The sequence below is a fragment of the Orcinus orca genome, chromosome 19 (assembly GCF_937001465.1).
Source record: "Orcinus orca chromosome 19, mOrcOrc1.1, whole genome shotgun sequence".
Classification (NCBI taxonomy): domain Eukaryota; kingdom Metazoa; phylum Chordata; class Mammalia; order Artiodactyla; family Delphinidae; genus Orcinus; species Orcinus orca.
In genome coordinates, this window is record NC_064577.1 from 17,806,428 (window position 1) to 17,826,912 (window position 20,485).

Below are 20,485 nucleotides of genomic sequence, written 5' to 3' on the forward strand. Positions count from 1 at the left end.
TCCTGCCTCAGAGGTGCGCTCCCTGAGAAGCAGGTTCTGGGGCCATCTTCCTAAGTTAAAGTTCTCACGTGTGGGCCTGGGTTGCAGCAAGCAGAGCGGCTGGAAGGAGAGACACGGGTGGCTGCCTGTGCTGGGCTCACTTTAATTCTGTTCCCAGTCCTTAGTGGGGCCTCCTGTCCGAGAAGCCCTGTGCTCCGAGCTGGGGGTCCCGAGGGTAGGGAACGAGGGTCCTTGTTGTGTGGTCGGGGGAGGGGCCCCACGCACAGATGATGAAATGTCCTGTGTAAGGTGCTGTACTCTGGTCCCGGGGCCCCGAGGTGGGGCAGGGCCCGTTTGGAAACGCAGCGAGGCTTTCTGAGCTCCTGGCAACCTCGCCTGCACTCCCATTGCGGGACTTTCTTGATGGACTCTGGGTCTATAAATACCTCCAGCTGTGGCGAATGCCCTTGCACAGAAGGATAGAATTTCAGCGTTTGAAGCAAGCACCATCTCCACGAACCCCTGCGCTGGTCTGATGCGGGAAGCCCCTCCAGCACACCCTCACGGGTCGGCGTCTTTTGATTGCCCTCAGGACAGGGTGCTCACTCCCACCTGGCAGGGGCTGGGACTACCTGGGCACCCGCTCAGAGGCGCCTAGTCTGTAGAGCCTGCATCCTGTTTGGGGCATGTGAGGCTGAGGAATGATGTTCGCTGTGTGTCTGGCTTGCTCGGCTTGCCCAGGGCCCCAGGCTCTGGGATGCCGGGGCCTCGGGTTACATCCCAAAGTGGTGCAACCGGGCAGCCAGCTGCCAGCGCTCCTTCTGGAGGCACCCGGCTCCTCAGGGTACGGCATGTGCCTCTCAAGGCAGCCGGCCCAGCCAGAGGGTCGGGGCCAGCACACGGTGCCCCTGCATCTGTCCCCCTGCTCGGCCACAGGCCCTGCGGTGACCTAAGCCCCGCCTGGCCTGGCCGTCAGCTCAGCTCAGCCCGTAGTGCCTTGGGCTCTACTTGGATGTGCTGCTCGCCTGGCTTTGGAGAGTTCTTTTTTTTTAAATTTTATTGGAGTATAGTTGATTTACAACATCGGGTTAGTTTTGGGTGTACAGCAAAGTGAATCAGTTATACATCTACATAGATCCACTCTTTTTTAGATTCTTTTCCCATATAGGTGATTACAGAGTACTGAGTAGAGCTCCCTGTGCTATACAGCCCGGCCCTATTAGGTATCTAGTTTATATATAACAGTGTATATGTGTCAATCCCAGTCTTAGCTTTGGAGAGCTCTGATCTCACATCTTTCGTTTCTGCTGTGGCCCGGGGGGTCCCCTTCACTATTCCAAGTGCATCAGAGTTCCTGTGAGCACAGGGGCTCTGTCTCTCCTGTAAAGTCACATCACTGCCACCGTCAGTCCCAAGTCCCCCCAGCCCAGTGCATCTTCCAATCCTCCCCAGAGCCACTCCCTACTAACCCCGCCTTTTCTCAACTTCCATGGCACTTTCGTACTACACCTGCCCAGCCAGGACCCCACCGCATCCTCTCTCCTCCTACTTCCCACCGATTTTCTCTCTGTCGGCCTCCTCCCAGTGAGCCCCTAACAGAAGAATTTTCTCTCATCCCCCTTGAATCCCCTTTGAAGCACATCATAGGTTTCAACGAATGTTTGTTCAATGAAGAAATGAATACAGTTTGAGCCCTGTCCTCAAATAACCTCATAATCTGTGCGGGGGCGGGGGGGGAGCGTGGGGGGCAGGGAAACGATAACAATCACTGCAAACCGGCAGGAGGGGGGGCAGCACAGGGCCAATCACCCCAGGTCCTTGGTGATGGTCTGATTGCTTGATAAGATGTGCACACGATCTGTCTCTTTCTTCTCGTGAGCCATCGCATCCAAACATCAAGTCGGCTTCAGTCCTTACAACGCACCCTTGGGTTTATGCTAAAATAAGGAGACGTGTCATCATGAAAATCACAGTGATTGCGCTTGGGCGATGATTTGCAGTCTTCAGAGCTTTCTGTGAACAGAGCGTTTGCATGTGGCAGTGACGGGCTAGATGGTTTCTGGAACTCTTTCTAGATCAAATCCCCTTACTTTACAGAAAAGAACAGGTTTTCCAAGTGAGTTTCCCCAGTTCCTGCAGGGGTGTGGGCTACCAGGCAGCATCTTTGCTTCCAAGACCTTATTCAGAAAAATACCGTGGCGGGCACCGTGACACCCCCTTACCTGGCGGTGACAGATTACCCCTGGCTTTCCCACCTGTACCTGGAGGTTCCCCAAACCATTTGCCCCTGAGCACAGACCCCTCTCAGGTGTTCTCCTGCTCCCGTGGTTGAAGCCCACAGGAGTAAAACTCTTCTCTGATTGAACTTTATTGCAGTATAGTGAAGATGTTTCCTCCATTTAAGACATCTGGGAGGGTCCCCTCTGGGAGGGTGTATTGATTTTAGTAGGGGCCCAGTCTGAGATGATTTCTAGGTCAATAGGAGTATAATCTTAGTAGTCATGGTGGTGAAGTGGACTCTTCGGGAAAAAAAAGGAAAAGAAGTCCTGATTTGTAGTGTCTGCTGATTTCTGTGGTGTAAATACTCCCACCGTGGTCGATGTCAAGCTGCCAAAGTCATGTGGTGGAGTTGGCCACGTGCCAGCCGTACTTGGCATTGGAAAGAGACATGCACAGTTGGCTCTTACGAGCCTGCACAAGCAGCTGCTCCAGCCACCACATTTACTGAGATTTTCCTAGGAGCTAGGCATTTCTTTAGGCTCACTGGATCCGAGCACTTCACTGTGATTTATATACAGAAATAGGAACAATTACAAATCCCTTCCTCTCGGGTTTTGTGAGGATTGAAATCACACAAATGACTTAGAGCACGCCTGGCACGCAGGACGCTCATAGTAAACAAACACAACTGTAACTGTCCTTATTACTACGTACATCATCTCAGTTACTTTTTTTTTTTTTTTTTTGGCTGTGCCACGTGGCTTGTGGGATCTTAGTTCCCCAACCACGGATCGAAGCCAGGCCCTCGGCAGTGAAAGCACGGAGTCCTAACCACTGGACCGCCAGGGAAGTCCCTCAGTTACTCTTTTCGACAGCCGTGTGCCGCCGATGTCTGTCGGTAGCGAGCAGGAGCCTGACTCGGTGAGCACGTGTGTGGTAAGAGCGAAGAGCGCCGCACAGGCTGCTGATCTATTGAGAAGACGATGCCACACGTTTATCTTTTGACCCCAACTCCCATTTTACCAGACCTCCCTGGGGATGAACTGTGATAGTTTTATACATCAGTTGGGCTGGGCTAAGGGATGCCCAGATAGCTAGTAAAACATTATTTCTGGGGGTCAGTGAGGGTGTTTCTGGAGGAGATTAGCATTTGAATCCATAGACTGAGTAAAGATCACCCTCCCCTGTGCAGGTGGGCCTCATGCAATGGGCTGAGGGCCTGAGTAGAACAAAAAGGTAGAGAAAGGGCAAATTCTCTCTCTCTCTCTCTCTCTCTCTCTCTCTCTGCTTGAGCTGAGACACGCATCTTCCCCTGCCCTCTGGCACTAATGCTCCTGTTTCTTGGGCTTTTGGACTCGGACTAGCCCTTACACCATCGGTTCCCGAACTCCCAGGCCTTTAGCTCGGACTCATTTAGACCACAGGCTGTCCTGATTCTTCAGCTTGCGGAGAGCCGACCGTGGGCTTTCGCGGCCTCCATCACGCCGTGAGCCAAGGCCTATAATAAGTCTCTCACACCTGTCAGTTGAGCCGGGCCTTCACTGAAGTTTGGGGGCGGTTGTGTGGGGCACTGGCCTGGAGGCAGGGGACCCCCCTCACCTGACCTGTACTCACAGCTCCTTCACCTCCTCCCCCCAGCCCCATCATCCTCTCCCACCCTCTCCGTCTCAGACACACGTCCACGTGGTCCTCGAGAAAGGGGTGAGCCCAGCTGTGCATGGGGCCCATCGGCCTGGGTGGGAGAACCAGGTGGGATCCCTCCTCCGGGCCTGCGAGTGCCAAGCTCTGGGCACCTCCTGAGGTTTGGGCAATTGTGCAGGACAGATGCTTGCGGGGAGGTCTGGGTACGCTTACAGCTGCTCCCCGGGGCCCCGCACACTCTCTCCTGGGGCGGCCGACGGCCCCCCGGCCAAGCTGTCCAGGGCGGGCGCGTACAATGGAGGCCTGTTCCTGGGGAACCAGGAATATTCTAAGAGAAAGAAGCCGGGAAGGAAAAAATGTCTACGTATCTGGTTTTGCTTCCCACGCCTCACCCACTGCAAACATTGACTTCATACCAAAAGCTCCCACTGAACCGGGGACCGGTGACTCGAGCAGCCCGGGCGGAGGAAGGCCGCTCTGCCCAGCTCTGGCCCTGCGTCAGCCTCACGGCCTTGGCCCCGTGCTCCATGCTTTCGGTCTCCTGGAACGTTTGACCGAATCGTCGGCACCAGTCATATTCCAAGGGTGACAAGGGAGGAATTTCTTTCTGCTTTGCGTTTTCCTTCTATTTTGGTATCACTTTTCTAAGTGGAAAGGGAGTGCCTTCAGACTGATGGGCAAGTTCAAGTTCGGACGCTTCCCATCACATCCGAGGGAGGTACCCCAGTCCCAGCACACCTTCAGCACCTCAGGTGGCAGGCAGGTTATCACCTCCAGGAAGTGAAGGAATACAGGTAGCTTTTATTTTGCTGTGGACCTTTTAGCAGGAAACGGGGCTTGTCAGTTAAAAGGATCAAGGAGCCTGCCTTCCACTCACCAGTCTGATCACCTAAGAGAAAAGAGGGCAATTTTACTACCTGAAAATCACTTTCATTCTCGCCAAAAGGCTCAGGGGCCACCAGAAAAAAACTTCAGAAAGGCCCTCGGGGCTTACACTCTTATCAGACAGTAAAAGAGATTTTTAAAGCTGCAGTAATGAAAACAGTTTGATTCTGTCACATAGACAGACAGATCAGTGAGCTGAAATAGAAAGTCCTCAGAGAGACTGGAAAACATAGCACGATTTAAGGCATAAGAAAGGGAAATTCCAATCACTGAGGGAAAGGTGGATTATTCAATAAGTGTTGTTGGAAAAACTGGCCAACCCAGAGGGGACAAGTTCAACTGAATCCTCCTTCATGTCTTTATACTAAAATCAATTAAAGGTAAAAATATATATTTAAGAAACAGAAAAGCTGTAAAAGTACCAAAAAGGAACATGAGGTAATTTTTTCATGTACTCTTGGGAGAGGAAAAAGCTTTTCTAATTAAGGCAACATTCAGAAGCCATAAATAAAAGTATTGTTGAGGTTGACTGTAAAAGTATTTAAATTTTATCCATACCAAAAATACTAAAATGACATCAAAATACAAGTGAAAAGGTGGGAAAATATTTGAAAGATGGGTTATGAACAAAGGACTGAAGGGCTTAAGATAAAAACAGGACTTGCGAACCACAGGTTAAAGACCAACAAACCAATTTTTTTTAATTAGGAAAAGATATAAACAAGTGGTTCACAGAGAGAGAGAGAGAGAGAGAGGAAAAAAGGAAATGGCATATAAACAAATGCAAAGAAGAAAGAAGAAAGAGATGAAAATCTGTAAAATTTTTACTGATTAGGTTGGCAAAGATCAAAAAGTTTGCTAACACACGTGTTGATTAGGATGGGGGGAAACAGGCCTTCTCACCACTGTGGGGGATGTGAATAGATGTGGCCTTTTCCGAAAGCAATTTGATAGTTTCTGTCCAGATGAGAATAAAAAGTGGCTACCACACCCCAGGAACTCCTCGTGTGCTGATGTGTCCCCGTGTGAGCAGAGACGTGGGACACATCAGCTCTGTTTCTGGCTAAAGACCAGAAACCACCCAAACGTCCATCAAGGGAAGGCCGGCTGAATAGCTGAGTTCATGACCGACACTCACAGGACCTTACACCCTGCAGCTGCTTAAAAGGATGCAGTGATCCTATGTGTTCCAAGAGAAACAACCTCCAAGATGGCTACATGGGAAAAGCACCGGGTAGGACAGTGTGTATCGTATGACATGTGTGTACATTCATTCAACAAAGCTTTCCCAAGCAGCTACCTTGTACCAGGAACTGTTCCAAGCGCTGGGGATACAGCGGTGAACAAAAGAGACAGACCTTCTGCTTTCCTGAGCTGATATCCTACTGCGACAAGCAATAAGTAGATGGTGGAGTGGTCCAGCAGGTGGAAAGTGATACGGAGAAAACCAAAGATACGTGTGAGGAGTGCAGGGAATGGGCTGCAGCAGATAAGCTTCTCAGAGAAAAGCTCCGCCGAGAAGGGGGTACTTGAGCCAAGACTCTCAGGACGTGAGGGAGAGAGCTATGCACGTGGATGGGAAGGAGCCTTCCAGGCAGGAGGGTGGCAGGTACAGAAGCCTGAGAAGGGAGCCTGATGGCTGGCGTGATGGGGTCCAGGAGGCTGGAGCTGCCAGGGCGAAGGAGAACGTGGAGAAGAGGTCCAGAGAGGAGACTAGAAGAGCTGGCTGGCTGTTTGAAGGGCTCTGGTTTCTTACTAAGAGGGGATATGACGTGATGTGACTTCAGGTTTTCAGAGGATAACATTTCCAAAGGGACACACATCTACTGGTTAGGGGTGGTCACCTCTTGGGAGAGGGACAGGCGGAGGCAGGCAGGGAGGTGGGGACAGAGAACTGTTTTTCATCATATTCCACGGACGTCTTTTTGGCTTCTTGACCATGTACAGGCGCGTTGTTTTTTCCGTCTTTTAAAGAGCCTTTTTGCCCTGAGTGAAACACAAAATAAGGAACTTCCCCCAGAAAGGGACTCCTTTATTCCTGGGTGGCTGCATAATCCAGGGATTGCCTGCATGATGTCTTGGGTTGCGTTCCCCAAAAGCAGACTCTAAGATGAGGATTCAAGAACAAGGAGTCTACTGGGGACATGAACCTGGGAGACACAGCAGAGGAGTGGAAAAGTAGGGCAGAGGAGGAAAGGAGGCCGAGGGTTAGGGCATCCTTGAGGGGATGGCTACTCGGGTACCCGAGGCTCTGTCCCGCTGGGAACTCAGAGACAGCGTGGGACTGGCTCACTTATCCACCCAACGTAGGGGTAAGGAAGCTGGGCTATTTGTCCTCCACCTCCTGTTGGCCATACCGAGGGCGGCTCCGGGGACCTCAACGCCCTGTCCGTCTGCGGCAGGGCATCAAGAGAAAACTCCAGGTGGAGAGTGACTGGTGGCTGGGGTGTGGGCGGGGGAGGGGATGTGGACCAGTTGCCACAGAGCTCATTTTGCCTCTTTAAAGGACTGGCAATGGTTTGTCCCTCCAGCACTTCTCACCCTGCCTTTCGTAAAGAATGCTGCTCTTTAATTCATTACACGTGAAGATGGAATCGATCGAAGGGAACGGGGTGGGCTTGGAGACGTTTCGAAAAACCCAAGTCTCCTGGAGCACGAGAGACAGGGATCGTCCCGGAACCAGGGTGTGGATGCAAACACCACCTGCCTGTGGTGCTCTGCTGGGAAAGAAAGTTTCAACAGAATCTTTAGCTTGCCTTTTTTTTTTTTAGGAAAAGGAATTGTAGATGGCGGTCCGTGTTTGGATGTACCTGGGATGCCCCACCCTCTCATCCACCCTGTTTGTGTCACTGTCCTGCTCCAAGCTCAGCTCTTGCAGGAACCCTCCTGAAGGAATTCCAGCTGCCTGCTCTGGGCTACCAGGACAGGCCCCGCCCTCGGGCCTCCTGGCCCCTTCCCCGGCCGCCCATGACAGGCGTCAGCAGCGGATCGGGAAGATTTGGAGGGACTGCATTCAAATCCTCGGCCAAATCACTGGACCTCTCTGACCCTCTGTTCCCTTGTCTTCAGAACGACTGGGTGAGATTAAAGGAGCCACCCTTCCACATCCTCCCTCATTCTGTGTTTCTAAAGCATCTGGGTTTTGGTACAGCCCATGAACTGACTCAGAAACTATCATGACCAAACAATGGAGCTCAGAAGGCTCCGAGCAGGCCCAGCTTTGCTGGAACAAGGCACAGTTTCTCAGGTTGGCAACATGGAGTCAGTGGATGACTTGGAAGGGGACCCCTGCCACTTGAGGAGGCGATGCCTGTATATACTTCTAACATCACTTGTGAGCTCCTCAGAGGCGGGCCGTACATCCCGCTTTTCCTCACCCCCCATATTTAAGGGTGAGCTATAATGTTCACAGTGCCGGGCCAGGGAGAGAGGAATCCAAACAGGGTTTAGTCTCCACCAACAGATCTTGCTATTTCCCTGCCTAAAACCCCGCAGTGGCTGTCGGTCATTCTTAGGAAAAAGTCTGTCTTTCGTTTTTGTGTCTTGAGGTGACCCACTCTCACACCCTGCCTCCCCAGCCTCCACTTGGGTCCCTCAGCCCACACCCGCCCCCGACACTGGGGCTTCTCAGAATGTGCTCTTCAGACCTCCTTCAAATATATAATACGGTATTATTAGCTATAATCAGCATGCTGTACATTAGATCCCATTCATCTTATAACGGGAAGTTGGTACCCTTTGACCAATATCTCCCCACTCCCCCCACCCCCAGCTCCTGTAACCACCACTCTATTCTCTGTTTCTCTGAGTTCAGCTTTCTTAGATCTTACTTATAAGTGATATAGTAAAGTATTGTCTTCCTCTAATTTATAAAATAGGCCTTTTATTGAGACTGTGTCTTTGCTGGTTTAATAATTTTTCAATAAACAAATAAGGGCTGCACTTTCATAAATTTGTTCAGAGGTGATGTGCTGGTGATGGTAGTGGGGATGGAGTTGCAGATGGGGGAGGTGAAGGTGAAAGTGGTGGTGATGGTCACAGTGGTGGTGATGATACTAGTAATAGCTGTAGATGGAGGTGAAGGTGGAGGTGGTGGTATTGGTGATGGTGGTCATGATGTTTGTGCTGGTACTGGTGGTGGTGATGGTGGTGGAGGTGGTAGTGGTGGTCACAGTGGTGATGGTAGTGGTGGTAATGATGTCAATGGTAGTGGTGGTGGTGGTGATGGTCATGGTGATGGTGATGATACTAGTAATAGCTATAGATGGAGGTGAGGGTGGAGGTGGTGGTGGTGGTGGTGGTGGTGATGGTGGTGGTGGTGATGGTGGTGGTGGTGGTGATGGTGGTGGTGGTGGTGGTGGTGATGGTGGTGGTGGTGGTGGTGGTGGTGGTGGTGGTGATGGTGGTGGTGATGGAGCTGCTGATGGAGATGGTGGTGGTGCTGTTGTGTGTATCCTGCCAGGAGCTTCCCACCCTTGGACATCATAAGGCATAACTTCCCCACATTCTGCCAGCAGGATCCCGAGAGGACTAGACAAAGCCCTCTGCTAACTGTTCTGAAGCCCCAACTGCACTGTGTTCTCTTGAATATTGTGATTGTCTTCTCCAGGCCAGGAGAACTAAACCACCTCTTAGAAATGGGCCACTTGGTATCCCAGTGGCAATTCTGTGACCAAGAGGGAGGTTATTGACCCGGGAAAGGAAGGTGGAGGTGGCTCCAGTGGCTCCAGGATTAAGGGGGAACTGGCCCTGGATTCTGAGTTAACGGCCATGAGTTGAGATCCATATTGGAGGTGGAGCTGGCCCTCACCAGGGAACAGCATTCAGATTTAGGCTGTGGGCCTCCCAAAAGAGACACTTCCAATAGAATTGTAATTTACTCTGTTGTGCTTCTGCCACGCCCAGGCCTTCAGGGTAGACTTGCTGATGCGACAACCTGGGAGAGCCGTGCTTTGAGAAACCACAGGGGGACCCGATGGCTGGGCTGGGGAGAAGTGGGACAGCAGTGACCTGGGACCCTGGGGCAACTGCTCTGGAGTGAGACAATGGCCAGGGTGACAGGGGCCCTGAGGGGCGGTTTTGTGAGCTACGCAAGCATTCCTCAGAGCTTCCCAGAGAGCGTCTGGGCACTCCCCGTGGGCCTCAGGAGGGAGGCTGAGACCCACGATCCCAGCATTAAAGGGACCTGCTTCTCCTAAAGTTTGTGGAGCCTGGGCCATCTCGGCTCCCTTCTACCGCAGGGAGCCGGAGCCACTTAAAACAAGCGTCATTTAATTTTGCAATGGCAAAAAAAATAAATAACAATGAAATTCAAATGGAAAGGAAGGAGGGGGGAAAGAAAAGGAGGGAGAGGCTCTGCAGACGAGGGCAGAAAGAGGAAGGGCGTAGAGCAGGGACCCTGCCTTCCCCTGGGTTGAAGCGCACCCCTTGCCCCGGTCTACAGAGGAACCTCCACAAACCCGGAAATGCTGGTAGAAAGCACGGAAGGCCAGAACTGGTCTCTTTGCTCCAAGACCTGGGGAAGTTGAGGTGAGGCTCAGTGGGCCAGAGGCCAGATGCTGAGGGCTTGGGCCTGGTCCCCGCCCGGGGTCTGGTCAGGGAAACACAGGGGCCAGAGGCCTGCCTTGAAGCTGCCTCGCCAGCCCTCCAGCCAAAAAGGCAGGAAGTGAGTGGCCTGGGGTGAGCAGCGTGCAGATGTGGGCGCCGCCTCTGAGTTGCTTCGTGGGGCCGGGAGGGACAGGCCATGTCCTGAACCTCGGCCCAGCCAGGGGACAGCTCCATGGTGCTACAGAAACAAACAAGAGAGCCAGGCCAGCATACACTGAAGGCAGCTTTGCAAAGTTCAAAACCTTCAGCAGGCCACTACGCTTCAGTTTGGCCAAACTTGCGCCATGACCTCACCCCTTTTCATGAGCAGCTGTCCCGATCCGAATCCTGCTTCCTTCTCTAATCCCTTCCTCATGAGCCTGGGGAGGGCACATGAGGAGCTCAAGCCAAGAACGCCCTCACAGAATCCTGTGCTTCTCTGTAACACCCCTCGCAACCGCGACGGCATGAAGTGATTGTCCGGTGTCTGCACCACCAGACGGAAGCCTGAGTGTCTGCCCTGCTCACGGCTGGGCCCCCAGCAGGGTACCTGGCACAAGCCAGCACCCAGTGCATATCTGTCGGGTGCCCTCGATCGGCACCCGAGAAACTGTTAGGTCTATGAAATTTTGTCCCTTCTGATAAAGCCCGGAGGAAATATGTATAATTAACTTGGAATTCCATCAGACAGGCATGGATTGGTTGTTTAAAAGGACAGAATAACTAGATGTTAAATTTTAGGAGACTGTGTGTCCTGCTACTCTCTCCCTCCCATGTCCTACAAGGAAGGGCACGTCCAAGGTGCCAGCTGGGTCCTTTGTTCGAATCACACTGTCAGGACCAGAAGGAACCTTACAGCAAAGGTGCCTGCCGCTTGCCTCAAACTTTCTACACAACCCGGCCAAGTGGTTTCTCCAGCCTCTGGATATTACAAAAGAAACCACCGCTTCGCCATGCATTCTGTTTCAGGTGTCAGGACCTGGTGTTGTAAGTAATTGAGCCCCAACCGTGTGCCAGGCTGTGGGCCGAGCTCTGGGAAGATGACCGTGAGCAGGGCTGACCTTGTCCAGATCTCACGGCCCTTCCAGACCCTCCTTCCTAGCTCTGCTGGTCCAGCGGCAGATGGTGAGTTAGCTCTGGTTCACGGGTCACACACGACGGCTTCTAGTGAAGCCACTGCCTGACAGATGGGTCAGCAGCCACAGGCAGGACACACCTGCCCTCTTGAGGACGCGCCAGCAGGACTGCCGGTGATGAAACAGAGGAGGAGGGGAAAGAGGGGGAGAAGGGGGAGGGGACCCGGGTACAGGGGAGGCAGCCTGGACTTGGGCTTGAGGGCCTGGGTTCCAGTCCCAGAGGGGCTCACTTCCTTCAGGGTCAGCTAGGAAAGCATACAGAAGCCCCTGGACAGTGAATGGATGTAGACGCGCTGCAACACACAGAAGTGTGTGCACAGGTGCTGGCGCACATGTGGCCCTCGGGGCGAGCTTCCTTCCAGCCGCCACTTTCTCTGGAACCAACTCCTCTCTCCACAAACCCCTCCTGACTGGCGGTCCGCAGAAACCATGCTGACTTGCTGGAAGCGTTGTGCTTCTCACCTGCCTTGTCTACCAAAAGCATTGGAGGGTCCTGGGTGGCTGAACACTTAGACCTGAAGAGGAAGTGGATTGGTACCACGAGCTCTGCCCGGCCCCCAGCAGTAGCAGCTTCCTAGAAAGGCCTCAGGTCGAGTGGGAATTTTTATTTGCCCTGGAATAGAGAGCCTGGGAGACGAGATGGGGGTCTTGGCATTAAGCCCAAGGTCATTTTCATGACACTGTTTATCCCGCCCTGTCCCATATGGACATCGGATCATGGTCAGGACCAAGGCACAGAATATGGGGTGCCAGCGGGCTCCACCTAAAGCTGGGGTGTTCCCGCATCCCCTGCCGGCCCTGCCCGCCCTCACCCCCACCCCTACTGCCCCAGAGGATCCCTCATGCACACGGCCCAGCCCCGCCCCGCTGGTTTAGGGCACTGCAGTGTGATTTTCAAGTGCCCAGGTAGCTGGCTGAGGCGCTGGGTCCCTGGGAAGAGATGCGGGTGGGGAGGGGTTAGTGAAGGAGGAAGAGGGAGGGTTTCCTGATTATTTGACAAACACAAACCCAGGTCTGAGCTTCAGTCCGGGCTCTGACGACATCAGCTCACAGTAAACCCCAGGCCCCTGTGGCCTCGATAACCTGCCGCCCCTGCCCGTCACTCCAGAAAGGAGGGGCTTCCAAGAAGCTTCTAGGAACGAATGACTCAGCTAAAGCTGAAAAGAGACGCTCGGTCCTGACGGGCACCCTGGCCAGCCCACATCTCACAAAGCACTTCTACGATCTTTTTTACCACCTCTGCTGACACGCGGAGCGAGGCTACGGGGCTGGGACTCTGCTGCGGGTCTCCGTCTCCAGGGACACGGAGCCAGTCCCTGCTTGGGGTCCCTGGGCTACGTGTGACTTCTCCTCCACCTCCCAGGATGCCCACCAAATCCCAGGGGTCAAAATCCCTACCTCGGGGTACCCAGCTTTTATCCACGTCCTAAGAAAAGATTAAGGGGACTGTGGGGCAGTCGCGCCTCCTACAGCAAGGTCCTCCGGCCCACGAAAGGAAGAGGAGGATTTGCTGTCTATCAAGTGCATGGCTCCCCCAGGCCCCTGGGTTGAGGCCTTCCCCCCGCCCCGCCCCCCGCCTCCCTTGCCAAGTGGAGGGCTCCCAGGCCACCGCCAAGCACCCGGCCCGCACCCACCAGCACTGCAGCCTTGTTTACACAGTCACCCCCCCCAGGGACCTGCGAACCCAGCTTGGCCTTGAAGGGACTCCCTCCTTTCCAAGGAATTAGACTGTTTCTCTCTCAAAAACGGCCTCAGGAGACAATGCGTCTGGACCACAGTCACAGACACAAGCCATTTTCATCACAGCATAGAGTGCGTATGTCCTTGGTTCCTGCTTGTGTGGTTGTAACAGGCTGAGAATTAAACTAATCTAAACAATACTATCTATAAAACAACCATTTTAACTTAGAGAGTATATGCGTGTAACAACTGCCAAACACCTAGAGATTTAAAAAAACAGAAACAACAAAACACCCAAAAAACTATGCGAACACTAACACAATGAGGATCTATAATCCATAGCTTCCCAAACATACTCTGGCTATAAACCCCCATAAAAGGAGAGAAGAGAGAAGAATTCTCGTTGGGAATTTATCACCAGTCTCCATGTCTATAAATGTTCCGTGGACCCAAATACAGTCATTCAGATTCACTGGAAATCACCTATTCTTTTTGCAAAAATTCAGCCTCTTCCAGCAACTAGCACATTGCATCTTCTATGTCTCCGTGAGGGAAACAGGGTGAGTATTAACTGCTTCACAAATATAAGCAGAGAAACTCAGGTGAGGGCAAAGAAGAGAGATGCTACCTATGAGGCCATGCTCAGCAGGCAAGCCCCAAGCCTGAGACCGTGGGGTCTGCCTGTCATAACTCGAGTCTCTTTGTGGCTAAAGACAGAGTCTTCTGCGTCCAGACTGAGTACAGCATCGTTTGCTTTGAGGCCAAGTGGGAACAGCTCAGAGCATGGGTGGACCAATGCCCGCTGCATCTGACAAAGCATAGCTGGGGTCCAGCCGGGAACCTCTCCCCCAGCCAACTGAGCTCCACAAGCCTTAAAGAACTACAGGGGAGAAAAATCCTCCATTTCTCAGCAGGGGACGCCCGGGTCTCCACTGCCACTTTGTAAACCCTCCAAGGAGCAAACATCCCAATACCAGGTGCCAAGGCGGGCAGCAAGGTGGGATCGCCCAGAACCCCACCGGGCAGGTAGTGAGCTCATCTTCCCTTGGCTCCAAGCCCATCCTTTTGCACTCTGCTTTGAGATGCAGGACTTGGGATCCTGCAAATCACATTTCTGCTCCCCTCCCGGTGAGGCTCTGCCCATCAAAAGAGCCAGAGGGAGTCCGGAGGCTGAAGGAAGAAGAAGGAACTCGCTCCTGATTTGTTTCCTGTTTACCTCTGTCGGCTTCCTGTCCCTTTCTGTTTCCCCCAGCAATTCTCGTTCACTCGGACGGTGTCAACTCCTTCCAGAAACAAATATTTGAGTCCCATTTTGGTTTTCCGAACACTCTCAGAGCCAACTTCGGGGCGTCCGTCAGCCAAACAGCTCCCCCTCCTCAGAGGCAGGGCTGCCACCCCGAAAGGGGTCTCCTGCGAGCTCAGGACACCAGCGTCTGGGAGCTGAGATGCAGCCCACCTGCCCCTTCTCCGAGTGTCTAACTCTTAACGCCTTCTCTTTGTCCCCCCAGCCTGCTTCCTGCGGGCGCCCCCTCCATCCACATCTCTGTGCCCCCTTCCTGCCTTTGCAGCTACCTGGCTAGAAATTCTTTCTATCAAAGGATCTCTGGTGTGATTGCTGTCTCCTGCCTGGACCAGGACTGATTCACCCCCAGCTGGGTCCTAAGCATCTCTGGCAGGATCTAGAGCCCGGGGGCTTCCCACCCGCACATGACTGCACTGCCAGACAGGGTGCCCTCACCCCCTCCGTGGCCCACATTCCATCTGGTTGATCTCAGCCGACCTCTGCCCGAGCAGGGGCAAGTTCCAACGCAAAGGCCGTCACGAAATATGTGGCAAATGGCCCTTAACTGCTGTACAAGCTTGGGGGCGGCTGCAGGGACTCCCTGTTAAACGTCGGGGTGTTTCTCCTCGCCGGCCAGCAGTGAGCGGTACGGAAGCACCCTCATCCTCGGCTTCCGGGAGAAGATGATCTTGTTGTAGTCGGCGGTGGGACTTGCCCTAGCATCCGCGTGGAAGTGGGTGCGCTCTGGAACCACGGGGGGACCCGTGTCCGACATGGAGAAAGAGCCCCACGCCGAGAGCATGGTCTCTGACCCCACGTCCTTGAACATCATGTTGCCTAAGGACGTGAAGGACTTTCTCCTTTCCAGCTGGATGACGCTGGGAGGCTTTCTCTGCCTGCATGTCGGCCGGCTCTCCTCGGCCGTTTGCAAGCGTTCCACGTCTCTGGCTTTGCTTTTCTCAATCAGTCTTTTCACCAGCGGGGATGTGTACGTGACATAGGCGGGCCACAGGTCATGTTTCTCAAGCAGATTCACAGGAAGCCCGATGTTTTCTGTCAGTTCTACCGGCAACGAGAAATACGGGCAATTTAGAGGCACTCGCGGCCAATGATTCCATTCTTTAAGGGTCGGAGGGTATCGGAACTACATGTTGGATTTCCCCCCATCATGCATGATAGCCCTTCCATCCCCTGTATTCAGTGGGAATAAAATGAAATCCAAAGTTGGGAGACATGGACTTTCCTGGCAGTCCAGCAGTTAAGACTCTGTGCTTATCGGAGAATGGATTACTTTACAGGTTCATCCGCGAACATTGGAAAGTCCCAGGGAGTGTGTCCACTGCCTCCTGCCAACGTCCAAGGACTAAGAGATCGGGTGGCTTCTAACAAGGTCACGGTGAGGTGGGGAGCTGTGACCCCACTTTGAGAACCATCGGTCCAGGGCCACGCCCCTCCACCTCTGTGAGCACTAAACCCCGGGAGAGCCTAGGAAAACACGGCGGCGGGGTCCCGCCCCAAGGATGCAGACTCCGCAGAGCTGCTCTGGGGACTGGAGAACTTGCATTTCTAAGTCACTCCCAGGCGCCGCTGCTGGTTTGAGCACCTACTGTGAGTGGCCCTGGTTGAGGCTGAATAAGCTCTAAATCTTTCTTTTGGCTGCAACATACACGAGGACCGGCTTGTGCAGGTGGGAAACGCGGCCCTCAGGTGAGCGACTGCCAGACTTTCCACCCCTTTTCCCTCCTCATCGAGGAACCACTGTGGAAGGCAAGGGAGCGAGCTCTTGACGGGGGTCACCTTCAACGCCACTGCATTTATAAGTAAATCACTCCCAGTGTCAGTGTTTTATTATAATATACTTCACGAAGCATAGCATTCTAAAGATTCATTCAAACTCTTAAAAAAAAAAAAGCGAGTTTTTGTCAAACCTAGTCAGATCCAGGCCTCATGGATTCCTTACTGCTAAGTGTTAGTGGCAATCTTTCATGACAATACGTTTTTAGGAGAATTCACAATATCATTTTTCTGAAGCTAGGGAAGAAATAATGCTCAAATAGTCCTCTAAGCTAGAGAGAGTTTCATGTAATAATAATGATGATAAAATGGAAGTTGAAGCACCTTATGTCTCCTTCTAAGACCTAGAATGTCAGGCCATCCATTCCAAGTCCCCAGCAACACAGAGTATGTCATCCAAGGGGTCACCGTCCTTGCTTACCCACCTCTAACCAAAGGAATTCCTGGCTTATCCTCCACGTTTGTAGGGCTATTAGAAACGTGAGCACCAGGAGTCCCCTGGCGGCCTAGTGGTTAGGACTCGGCGCTTTCACTGCCGTGGCCCGGGTTCAATCCCTGGTCAGAGAACTGAGATCCCACAAGTCATGCGGTGCGACAAAAACAAAACAAAACAAAAACAAACTAACAAACAAAAAACACATTGAATTATACAATAAAAATAAGTGTATTTTTTTTTTTTAAGTAAGAAATGTGCGTACTTCTCCCCATACATACAATAGGATTAATCAATCATGTCAGACGGTGGAAAAATGCTCTGAACCGGCGATATTTGGGGGATGTGGGATCATTCATCCTTGCTTCTAAGCCTCTAGTTTATGAGCCCTGAAGCTTCAGAGAAGCCCAGTTACTAGTGAATCGTTCGTTTCAACAGCATCCCCCTCAGAGCCCCTTGCCCCATCCCGCTGCTCCCATAACAGCCTCCATGGCTGATAGGACAATTCCACAGACTGGTAGGTGTTCTCACGCCTGCTGATGCAGAGACTAGGATACTGTACAATCAAGGGTGGGAATGTCCGAGACAGCCTCAAAACTCACGGGGAGGACTTGTTTAAAAATCAAAGGAAAGGGTCTTCCCTGGTGGCGCAGTGGTTAAGAACCTGCCTGCCAATGCAGGGGACATGGGTTCAAGCCCTGGTCCAGGAAGATCCCACATGCCGCGGAGCCACTAAGCCCGTGCACCACAACTACTGAGCCTGCGCTCTAGAGCCCGCAAGCCACAACTACTGAGCCCACACGTCGCAACTACTGAAGCCCGTGCACCTAGATCCTGTGCTCCACAACAAGAGAAGCTACCACAGTGAGAAGCCCGCACACCGCAACGAAGAGTAGCCCCCGCTCGCCGCAACTACAGAAAGCCTGCACGCAGTGACAAAGACCCAACGCAGCCAAAAGTAAATACGTAAAATAAATAACTTTATAAAAAAAATAGAAAATCAAAGGAGAGAAATAGTCGACATTAAGTCTGAAGACAAGCTGTGGGCTCTGATAATTTCCTCCAACTCTGGCATGCAGGGTCCATTCTGTGTCCCTAGAAATGAGACGCAGACCAGTGGTCCCCAGACAGAGGCAGCATTGCTGGGGCAGGAGGCATGACACTGAAGGCGTTTTCTTGTTTCTCCTTCAGGCACGAAGGCCCGTGTTCAATCCTCTGGGTTTTCAAGCCCAGTTCCTCCCACCCACCCCCCGGTCTCATATCCCAACATCCCCAGAATCTAGTCTGATTGGCCGGGTTTGGCCCAAGTAAGGAATGACACTTGTCTGGAACCTGATCTGTGACCTGGATCGTGTCTCTTCACCCCGTACGACCTTTGTCATCTCACTTACGAGATGAGGACGAGCTCCTGTCCTGCTTCTCTCACAGAGGCGTGGTCGTTATAATAAAATGTTATAATAAAAATAAAGTGCTTCTACGTCAGTGCCCCCAGTTTCGCTGCATGTTGGGATTACTGGGGATCTTTAAAAAATTCAAATACCTGGCTCTTCCCTGCCCCCACCCCACCACATTGTGATCTAATTGGAATAGGATACAACACAGGCAGCGGAATTAAAAGCTGGATTCTAACATGCAGCAAGGTTTGGGAACTGCTATCGTAGAATCTAAACCCCCCCAAAACACTGAAGGTTTATAGGGTTTTAACTACTTCAGAGATAGGAAACAGGTCCAGGAGGTCACTTCAGTCTTTTTTAAGTTCTAAGACACAGATTTAAGAATTTACACATTCAATTCCGACGTATATTCAAGGATTCTTTGTTATGTATGTTCAGGACTGCATATCAGTGGCCTTTAACCATTTTAAAGGACCCTGGAGCATTCCCACCACCACCTGCCAATACGGGAACCACTAAGACCGAAGAAAGCGCTGAGCTAAGAACACTGGGGCTGAGGATGGTGCTTTGGTGCAGAGCTAATTCACGCTCTATCTGTGGCCACAAGCTGCATCCTTATCTCGGAAAACCATCCTGCAAAAGGATTTTGTGGGTTCCAGGCAGGACCGATTGGATGAGTGGGCACGAGTCCACCCCACTCAGACTGTTTGCCCCACAAATGCTGTGTAAGTAGTGCTGTTTGTACACCCCTGATGGGCAAGACAGTATCTGGCTCCAGTGTCTCCTGAGCTGTGCCCCCAGAGAATGCAGGAATCTCTCAAGATGTTAAGAGGTGTTACTTAAAGGAGGGGAAAAGTCCATGGCAAAGACCACCCTCTAAGGGCTGCATATACTTTTTAATCCAGGGGGCCCCATACACGTAGTCTGTGTGGTTTTGCAATAGAAATACAGCAAGCCTGTCCGCAGTCCAGCTGGCCTGAAAGATGACGTGTTAAATTCCTTTAGTGCAGGCATTTCAGAGCCTGTGATAGGCTGACTTGTTCTGTAACTCTCCAGAGGGAAACTGGGATGCAGCATCCCCTAACCTCATATGACCAGGGAATCATTCATTCATTCACTCACTGGGAAGGGCATCTCAGGGAACTAGTAAACCAGGGAAACGGCTGGGAGAACTCTGAAACAATGTCCTCGCCAGCCCTTGTTTTGGAACCTTGAGCATCAGAGGAGGTTCTGCCATAAGTGGACAGAGGGACAAACTTGCTCAGGGTATAGCTGGGTCTTCAATGACTCACTTCCTCCAGAACCAGCCTCAGAAGGTTGGCCTCACGAAAGTGCCCATACCCAGAAGCGCCAAGCCAATGCGAGGGCCCAGCACTCCCCGGAAACCAGACCCACTTCCCTCTGTCCTCTCTGCTCTGCTCTAACCTGCAGGCATCTTGCGTTGCTTGCGTCTCCTCTCACTTTTCTCCCTGAACCATCCGGGGAGCTTGTCTGTTCCCCGAGGGAGAACCACATTTTCCCCGACAGGAAGCTGATGCAGTTTCTTTTCACCTCTGCGTGTTACCCTCCTCAACCTCCCGTTTCCTCCCCTGCCCGCTCTTTCCTTATCTGCCCTCTGGCTACTACTCATTTATTTGGGGTGAAGAGGAAGCTTCCACTTAGGCCAGAAGTGCCTGGAGGCTTATCTCTAAGAGCTGGGCATGAATCAACTTGGCGCCACGTGGGGTGTCTGCGCTGATCTTCATCCGAGCAGCGCTCCCATCTTACAGGCCGAGTGTACGCTTTGACCCCCTCCCCGCACTTCAGACCTGGGGAAGCCCAGTGCCCCCCACAGACCTCCCGTGAGCACCACCCCCATCACGGCTCTCTCCACCTCTTCACCCTGTCCCATCCCCCCGAGACCATGGAACTGATGGGCTCCAGGGGGGCCTCCACGAGATCCTGATCTGATGCTAGGGAGCCCTGAGAATTCCAGAGCTGTTAACGCAGAGGGGAGCGGGATGAGGAGAGGCAAGTTGGTGTCCCCTCACCCCTCACTACGGGACAACGTGCTGGCCACCTTCTCTTCTGCAAACACACACACTCCAGGGAGAGGAGGGACAAGCCCATTACTGAGCTCTGTTAAAAAGCCAAGTTGCACATGACGGGCAGCTTTGGTAGCTGATACAGACCATGCCTCTTTCTGGGGGGGGGCAAAGATCTCCAAGCACACCATGGGTGGGGGGAGAGATGGGAGTCTCATGAGATGGGACGGTCTTCTAACACAGACCTGGCATCACCGATTCACCATTGCGGCGGGAGGGAGGGAACACGCCGCTTCCTGAGAACCCTTCTGTACCCTCCACATTCTCTAGTGATTATGCACGGACTTTGAGGGACACAAAAGTGGAAACAGAGTTCAAGTACCCATGGCCACGCAACATGAGTTCACTCAGGCACGCAGGCACTCTGCAAA

At 52.6% G+C, this 20,485-nt stretch overlaps 1 protein-coding gene across 1 annotated transcript; it reads right to left on the bottom strand.

Annotated features, from left to right (window-relative positions):
• Nucleotides 1-13,042: 13,042 nt before the first annotated feature.
• CDRT4 (CMT1A duplicated region transcript 4) lies at nt 13,043-20,320 on the bottom strand. The gene is made up of 3 exons (XM_049701954.1): nt 20,310-20,320; nt 19,319-19,338; nt 13,043-15,471 (listed from the first exon to the last, which is right to left on the bottom strand). The coding sequence occupies exons 1-3, from the start codon at nt 20,318-20,320 to the stop codon at nt 15,014-15,016; spliced, it is 489 nt and encodes a 162-aa protein (XP_049557911.1). The 3' UTR covers nt 13,043-15,013.
• Nucleotides 20,321-20,485: the final 165 nt, after the last annotated feature.

Coding starts and splice junctions, on each gene's coding strand:
- CDRT4 (XM_049701954.1), bottom strand. Junction 15,472..19,318: donor GCTGGTTCTGGAGGAAGTGA/GTCATTGAAGAC, acceptor CGTTGCCGGTAG/AACTGACAGAAAACATCGGG.